General features: G+C 45.9%; 1 protein-coding gene across 3 annotated transcripts in view; it reads left to right on the top strand.

Moving 5' to 3' along the window:
* The window catches only part of Arhgap26 (Rho GTPase activating protein 26), a 430,094-nt gene that overhangs the window by 97,192 nt on the left and 323,904 nt on the right, over positions 1–8,998 (top strand). For all 3 annotated transcript variants that reach the window (XM_031365552.1, XM_031365553.1, XM_031365554.1), the window contains exon 2: positions 7,945–8,040. In XM_031365552.1, coding sequence (XP_031221412.1) covers positions 7,945–8,040 — 96 coding nt within the window. The remainder of the gene's footprint in view (positions 1–7,944; positions 8,041–8,998) is intronic.

Here is an 8,998-nt window from a genome sequence, read left to right on the forward strand (position 1 = left end):
TGTTTCATAACTTCCGTTAGTCTCACTGTGTCATTGTTTAGTTTCTGTTTCCATGATCTGTCCATTGCGGAGAATGGGGTATTGAAATCTCCCACTTAGTTTTCTCATGTAAAAGCCCGATCACATGGCTCGGTGGTTAAGAACACTGGCTGCTCTTCCAGAGGTCCTGACTTCCACATGGTGCCTCACAACCTTCTGTGATGGGATCTGAGCCCCTCTTCTGGTGTGCATGTATAGAAAGCACTTATATACATAAAATATGTAAAAGAATAAACTACAGAAAGTTAAAAGATCAGTCATTAGCATTTAACCTCAAAAGTTCTTATAGGGATGAGCTAATATTTATAACACATAAAGCACATAAATAATGTACTGATATAGACATATTTGTGTAAATGTGACACCTCAACATATTAAAGCAGATAAAAACTAAGAATACTTGGGAAATACAGGTGTGTTTATATCCATCATCATCTACGCACATAATTCAGTGAATCTAAGCATTGCTGCTCATTCCTAAGAGGACTTTAGGTTTTCAGGAGGAAGCAGAGTTTCTGACTCTTCATTGGCTGTCCAGTGCTCTTTGTACACAGGTCCAGTTGGAGAGGTGTCCTCTGTCAATGGCTGTCCCTTGCCTGGGTTTCATGATCTCTCAGCAAAGTAAGATATGCCAGAGTGGGTGTCGTAAAACAGACGTCTGGGCATCTCATTATTAAAGACTTCACCAGTGTTGAAGCTGATCTTGTTACAGTCATGTGGAGGCTTGGTTCCAGTTTCTACAGGGGACAGGGTCTAGATTCTGCCAGTTAACATGGAAGCCCTTCGGTGGTTGATTCGGACCTTCCTTTGCAGTCCCTTTCTGTCTGTATACCTGACTGTTTCTGACAGTTTCAGTTTGCTTGTTTTTGTATGTTTTTGCTTTGTTTTTACTTCAGAATACCTTCCTGAACCTGGCTTCTGCCCACACTTCTGATTTTCTGTGTATCCAAACAAGGTTCAGCTCAAATGTTCTTCTCCATTTTTTCTCTTCTCCCTTTGTGTTGTTGCTGTCTCCCGTGGCTCAGCTGAAGTAATACCCCATGTGTACTTCTGTAGCTGCCCCCCTCTCTGATAGCCTCGGCACATGCTAGCTTAATTTATAGTTTTGTATGTACAGATTAGACATTTCTACCTTGAGTTATCTTTAAGGATATGACATTAGATATTGATATTGACATTAGAGCCTCAAGCCTAAAAGCATTTGAGTACAGTAGGCATCAGAGCATAGAAGGATTGCTTATACTGCCAGATTGATTAGCTTTGTGGCCCTTAGAAGGGTTAGGCCTTTCTGAGTATCAGTCTCCTTAACTGAAAATTGGAAGAAAAAAACCCAAAACAACATACTTTATAGGTGACATGATTTAATCACAGTTTAAAAACCTTACCACGGTTAGAAGTCAATCAACTAACATAATCATAGCTATTTTGATGTGTATTAGTGTGGGTCCAAGACTCCTTCCTGTTCTCTAAGGGAATTTTGATGTAAATAGAATTTAACTCAATTCCCTCATCTTGAGAAGAGTTGCACCCTTCCTTGTTCCACTTGAGTTCATTTCTATAATCAACCCTGAACGTTTTATTAGCTTTGATACTACAGTCCCAAGCCCAGTTCTTCTGGGCTAGTGCTGGCTCTCACCTCATTTAGGAAATAAAGATTTAGGGAATGGCTTTAGGAAAACTACACAGATGGATAATCAGAGTACACATCATTTAATGCGGTTGGCTGGTGTGCTTGGTGTATCATCTACTTAAGTGAGAGGAGAGGTGTTCCGAGTTGATCCCAACTAGATCTGGAAGAATAGTAAGCCATTCCTTGTTGACAGTGACTTCATGAAGTATATCCCCTCTAGAATATTCCAGATACCATCCATCCTCTGAATATCAGAGCATCTCTTCCCACCGGAGGCTAGGACCCTCCTATAATTAGAATCAAGCATCCTCACTTCCTTTCAGGTTAGCAAGTCTTCATTATAAGGGCCAGGATCGTTCTTAGGTACTGTCTGATGTGGTTGAGCGCCACCTAGTGGGCACAGGTAGCACCTTGCAACACACACTCTAGAATTCTTTACGTCTGGTTCTGAGATTCTACATAGTCTTCATTGCTGATATAAGAGAGGGGTTCAGGATGTAAAATGGCATTTAGCAAAAACACTATCACCTTTTCTCCCCACAGCTAAGTGCACTGGAGTGGCTGTAAAGACAGTGCGTTCTGAGCCTGGGAAACCTTGTCTTCAGTGTGGCTTCTGTAAGAAGGACTCACGCTCGGAGAGCTCTGATGCTGTTGACTTGAGGCTTGGGGACATGTTGGGGCTGGCATGTGGCTGTGCTGGGCTCTTAGTTGGCTTCTAGTTTCTCTCTCCAGGTCCTTGGTAGAAAGTTTTGTTTAGGTGGCTTTCCCTTCAGCCTTGTGAGAGTTGTCCACATTGACAGTATGAGAGGAGGTGGTCCCATATTAGTGGTAAGCACATTCCGTATACATCAGGCTCCACCCAGGTTCCCATTAGGCAGAAAGCTTTCCCACACGTACTTAATCTCCCCCAGCCCCCAGCCCCATCCAACATGGAGTTGGGAAGTTTACCTTCTGTGAAGGCCGATGCTTCTGTGGAGGTCCCCACTTCTCTCTGTCATTGTTCCTTCTGTGACTCTTGTTCAGAGCCAGGCTTGAGCTGAGTTTTGGAGAGATAAGAGAGAGAAGCATCCAGGGACACTATCCTGCTTGGGTAGAACTCACTACTTCAAGGCCCAGCACAGAGTTACAGGAACTAACACCAACCTCCTTCTGTGAAGGAGGATTTGCATAGTATTCATGAAGTCGGAAATAGGGTCAGATTTGGGTCGGTTAGAAAAGCCAACAAAGGTTTCTTGAAGGAAGAAACCACTGATCTGGAACCAGAGTGGCAGGAACTGTCCTGTCTAGGGCAGCTGGAACTGAGATCAGGAGGTGGCGGGTCACATCCTCAGGGTCTTTCAAACTTTGAGAGGGCTTCTAGACTCCTCTCTAGCTTTGACAAGGCTGACGCAGTTGGGGAGAGAACTTGCCATAGAAGTAGATAAGAGGAGAGCAGCGAAGAGGCTAGAGCAAGCGTGTAGACCAATAGTAATATTCATTTGGGATGCAGAGCATTGAAGGCAATGGAAAGAACTGGCAAAATTAAGAGCCATTCAGTACAGAATAGACAAGCTTGGAGGTAGTCATTGTCCAAGCTGGTGGCAACTTGTGTGGCAAGACAGGGAGGTCCTTCGTTGCCTTTAGCTGATCTTCTTAGAAAAGGGTGTATGGGGGAGAGTTTGAATTTGACTGTTTAGAACTTCACTTATAAGGTAAAGATGAAGAGTAAATGGTGGTTCTTCAGGAACCATCTCCCCCCACCCCCTTGTTCTCATGGTAGCTCTTCTCTGGTGACTCTCAGGTACCTATAAGCTGGCTTGTGCTGCTGGATCCAAACAAGGGAGACCAGCATATTTTGGAGGTGCCTGCCTAGGGACCTGGGACATCCTTCGTATGTTATAAGATGGAAACACTCAGGGAATATGGCTTCGGAGTCATTCCGAATGTAGGGTGATGGGGTGGAGGAGGGGAACCCTAGCAAGCAAGGCCTAGGGACTTTGGTGTTGAGTTTTCTGTAGCCGAGAGGGCAAATCCTAGCAAGTTCTTCTATTAGGAGTCCGCTTTTAGGAACTACAATCACTTTCTACATCTAGAGAGATAGATGTGACTAATGGAAATTCCTAAGACAGTCAGATGCAATTAGAGTAACTTTGAGGGCACAGCAATGCAGCATATTCTCCAAAATGAAATGTAATTATAAGGTTACCCTGAGTTCCTTATTATGTGGGTGTATGTATACATGTGTGCACAGCTATGTTAAGTTTACCCAAGGAGAGAGATTGGATTGACTGTGCTATCACTGATAAAGTGAAGTTAAGGTGGTTTTCTAAAGTGTTTGGAAGACAGTGCCACCCCTTCTGCTCTAGAGAAGCAGCCTGCTGTGTTCAAGCCTCTTGATTTCTTTGCCCAGGAGGATTTGCTGAGGCAGAGCGTGGCATCCTCCAGAGGGAAGGGCACCTTCCTCTGGCCTGAGAGAGTAGAAGGTTTTGGGGGCAGTTTCCCAAAAGTCCAGGCTTGAAGCTTCTTTCCTGTCCTTATTTTCCTCATCTCCTTGAAGGTCTTTGTATTTTTTGGATGTAGTCAGTGCTCATTTTGTACTGCCCTGCCGGCTTCCTGCCCTCCTGCAATAGCAGTTATGCAAAGTAAACATTACCGACTCTGGCTCTGTGCTGTGTCTTGTGCTGGCTGAACATGAACCAGCAAGGTTATATGAGTAGGTTCCAAGCACCCAGCCCCAGCCCCAGCCCCAGCCCCAGCCCTTCAGTCCTTCTTATTGGACTGTGCATGTTTGAGTCTTGTTTACACGGAAGTGAAAGTTCCAGCGATCTACCGTTTGAGAGCTGTTTGCCCAGAGTGATGATTTACACCAGGGATATCTCCGAAGAAGCAGTGACCTTTGAGTATTCTTACTTTATATCTTCAGCATTGCTCTGAATACCCCAGAGGGGCAATATTAAGGGTCTAAGTAGTATGGAGTCCCCATATACTCCAGGGACCTCAGTGCAGAGTACCTGATGAGTCACAAGTATGCAAAAATGCTTGTACAGTAGGTCTCCCTCACCTGTGGGACACCTCCAGGCTCCGTCCAATGATTGACACTTTATAACTAATCTGGGGTCAGTTTACATAGCTAATAAATAGGTAATCTGGATCTGAATCCAGGATACAAAGCTGGCTGGGGTAGAAGCAAGAGTTTAAGACTGATCAATCTATAACATGCATCTCACGGCATGCAAGTGGAGAAGGGTGGTTCCCTCGAATAAGCTGGAGGTCCTGCAGTTCAGGCCAGGCACAGATTCTGAGCAAGCCAAACAACAGGTGTCTACTGTAGTTTCCCTGAAAGACTTCTCCACTAGGTCCAAGGTAAGCTCCTTTCCAGGTTCCAGGCTCTGGAATTCTCATTGCGTTCAGCTCTCCTCCCTGGCCGAGAGCCCTGCATTGACTTCAGTGCAGCTCATTACCTCATCCTCCACCAGGCCCAGATCTAAGGCTCTCATCTGCTGTGGGCCACCAGACAGTAAAATCAGGTTACCCTGTGCCTGTAACCTGGCAAGGCAGCACGCCTTTAGAGGGCCCCACAGAGGCCCCGTTGTTCCGTACAAGCTGATCTTTCATCCACGTTGGCAGCTGCTGGCAGCACAGCCTTTCAGGTGCACCCTGGAAGCTTTCCCAAACCCAGTCTGCGTTTCACTGTCCACTCTGTTGAGGTGATTGTTAGCACAACTCTTTCTTGTCCTGCTGGGGTGGCAGAGGAGTGCCATGCAGAAAGTGAAGGTACCTTACTCACCCCCTCTCTGTTCAGACCTTATTTCCTGAGTTCTGGTTGAGGACCCATTTGGACTAAGCTATGACTGTGTGCAGCTACACTCACATTTGTTGTGCTGTGCTTTGGGGTTCCTGGGGTCCTTTTCTTCCACTTTGAAATAACTCCCTTTCTGTTTCCTCTCTCGCCTGTCCAGAATCTTGAGTTCCCTTCCTCCCCGAAGTGTTCTGACTTTGAGGCTTGCCAGGAGCTAACCATCGAAGCGTGTTCTGGAAGAGATCCTGTGTCCAAGAGGCCAGTTCCGAGAGAACTGGTTCCCCACTGCTGTCATGTTTGGACCATTTATTAAGGAGTCTTCCATGAAGGTGTCTGTACCAGGGAGGGATTTGAAATTGGATGCTGTGCTCTTTCCCACCCTAAGTGCCTCCTATTGTGTAGTAGAACACAGTGATTTGCTCAGGACCCATGTCACCTGAGCTGTGGGAAGATGGCCTGGGATCTCTTCAGTAGCACGAGCTCCAGCCTGAGAACAGCAGCAGCCTCTGAGTCCGTGGCCCTTTCCTAACAGCTCTGGCTTGGAAGGGATTCGAGGGGCTGGATTTGTATATCAGGCCCCTTCGTTGTCTGTTCAGCAGACTCCAGGCAGATTGCACTACACTTGGCAGGAGGAGAGACAAACCAGCCAAAAGATGGGAGCCGTCAGTCTTAACCTTAAGGAAGAAAGTGGGAGCAAAAGAGAGAAGGGCTGAGGTCTAGGATACTTTAAGAAAAATAATTGTTTTGAAATTACAATGTACCTTATTTTCCCCTTTCCTCCTTGCCCTCCCTCTGTTCCTTCCTGTGTGCCCCTCCTTGTTTTCAAATTTATGGCCCCTTTTTCTTTAATTATTCTCTCTGTCTCTCTGTCTCTCTGCCTCTCTCTCTCTCTCTCTCTCTCTCTCTCTCTCTCTCTCTCTCTCTCTCTCTCTCACACACACACACACACACACACACATGAGTCTAGGAGGGTTGGAGAACTTGGGCCTTGTCTGTCTTTAGTTGGAGGAGGAAGCCAGGAGTGTGTGTGTGTGTGTGTGTGTGTGTGTGTGTGTGCGTGTGCATGTGTGTGTGTGTGTGTGTGTGTAGGTGGTGTGTCCGTCTCTAAAGACAGCTATAAAAAAAATCTACTATATGACCCAGCTTTCCCAGTCCTTGGGCATATGCCTGAAGGACCTGGCATCCTATAGTCCACAGATACTCTCTCAACTGTGTTCATTGCTGCTTTACCGTAATGGCTAGGGAACGAAAACAACCTAAATGACCTTCAGCAGAGGGAAGGGATGCTTTTATTTAGCAAGTCACGTTGATCTGGAGAGCCAGAACCTCCCTTCTTATTAAATCCAGGCCTCGTTACCAGTTGTGCCTCCTCTTCCCCTCCACTGGGAGTTTGAACTTAATGCCATTTCCCCTTCAATGTGGGAAGCCTGGATAGATGGTAATTTGGATGATTAACCTAATCTGCAGGAAGGCTGCCTGTGGAATTAAGTTAAGCAGTCTTGTCTGTCAGGCCCCTTAAATGTACCTTGGTGATTTTATGCCCTGAACAGAAGCCGAGGGCTCAGGAAGGATCATTAGCTTTTATTACTGTCTTAAAGGAAAGTTTAGTTTTTAAATTTGACAAGGGCCCCAGAGAGTCTTCATTATAGATACCATGTGTGGGGTTGGCTTCTTAGGAAAATCCCAATAGAAAACATTGGTAGGGCTTCGTTCTTTTGGTGACTATGGAAACTGACTGGAAATCTGTCAAGCTGTGGGCTAATGAGAATGGGTCTGGGAGGGTTGGAGACCTTGGGCCTTGTCTGTCTTTAGTTGGAGGAGGGAGCCAGGCGTGCACATGCTTTGAGACAGGGCAGCACAGGCTCTTCCCGCTTTCTCCTTTGGACCTACAGGGTGTGCTCCAGAGTTGGAGGCAGCTGTGCTGACCACATGGAGGGTTTGACAGCACAGACCTGTGGGCTACAGGGGATGCTGCTGCTTCTAATGTTGCTTTGGAGCCAGGCTTCCTCCCTGGTCTCCTCAAGTGGTAATATTCCCAGGAGTCAAATGGAGATGATAGGCCTCAGTGTGTGGTTATAGAAAGCAGACATAGGATTAAAACTTGTATTGAAACATACATGCATGAATGCATGCATACCTACCTACATACATACATACATTGTGGTGCAGGGAGTCAAACCCAGGGCCTTGTGCATGCTAGGCTCACACTTTACAACTGAACTGTGTCTCCATCCCATAAGATTTGAATTCTTAGAGGAACTGCAATAAAAAAGGTTAACTTCTAGAGCAAATTAATACTTTATAAAATATTAGCTATTTGTATAAAGTATTGTTCTGTAAACAGGTATTTATAATTTTGAGTTGACATTTCTTCTGTGAAATGGGCTCAGGAACAACCCTTGCTAAGTATACACAGAAGGGCTTAAAAAGGGCAATGGGTAGGAAGGCCAGTTTAATGTCAGTAATTTGTGTTCTCCTCTTGTTCTTTTTTTATTAGATTTGTCTTCAGCAAAGCGGAAGTTTGCAGATTCCTTAAATGAATTTAAATTTCAATGTATAGGAGATGCAGAAACAGATGATGAGATGTGTATAGGTAAGTTACAACCTTACGGAAAATGAGATCATTTGCCATTCACCTCAGCAAGCCTTTTCCTGGGCTAGGAAGCCCATAAGCTTAGTAAGGGCAGAAATCCTGCAGGTAATGGGAGATCACGGATGTGCGGGTCAGCTCAGGATGGGGCTTCTCCCTGCGCTGGCCTCACTCACCATCCAATGGCAGGAGGAAGCTGGGGTTCCTAGAAGATGCTCCAGTCCACCTTCCTTCAGGGTTCTTCGGGCTGGCTTTGTGACCCTCTCCTTCCCCAGCTCAATCCAACCATGGCACTGAGAGCCTGGGGCAAGAGTGAATGCAGATGACGGAGAGTGGGGTCAGGGTGACACAGTGTGGGCTCATCGACTGAGATAAGACTGGCACTATGTTTTAGTTGACTTTTTAAACTTTTAAACCTAATTAGCATGTAAGTGAACTTATCTCAAGTTCCTCTGTTTTATTTTTTGTTTGTTTGTTTGTTTGTTTTTGTTTCTTGAGCTTTTAAATTTTCAGATTTGATCTAGTGGCTTTCTACTCTGGCCTGGTAACAGGCAGCTGGCGCGGCCTGCGGGGCTCAGCGCCTAGTCCCCTGTGCCACCACCTCCATCTCTGGCTTCTTTACCGAGAGGCTGAGGTGGGCTCTTGTAGATCAGCATGGTGCCATGCTCCCCTCTTTCCTGTCCCCTGCTTTCTTCCAGAGACAGCTCTGCACAGCGTTGGCATGGTCGAGACGCATCACTTTGCTAGGTCTCATAGTCTATCCACTCCCCCCCCCCCCCCCCCCCACCTTACACTGGGCATCTTAGTTGATGCCGTAAAGGGAAGAAGAATTAAGAAAATAGGGCTGAGATTGTAGCCCAAGGGTAGAGCATGTGCTTGGTGTAGGCTCTGGGTGCAATTTCTAGTAGCAAAGAACTGAAACCTAAGGCTGTTCATTATTATCCTTTTTTTTTTTTTTTTT

Source organism: Mastomys coucha, unplaced genomic scaffold (genome assembly GCF_008632895.1).
Source record: "Mastomys coucha isolate ucsf_1 unplaced genomic scaffold, UCSF_Mcou_1 pScaffold13, whole genome shotgun sequence".
NCBI classification, from domain to species: Eukaryota; Metazoa; Chordata; class Mammalia; order Rodentia; family Muridae; genus Mastomys; species Mastomys coucha.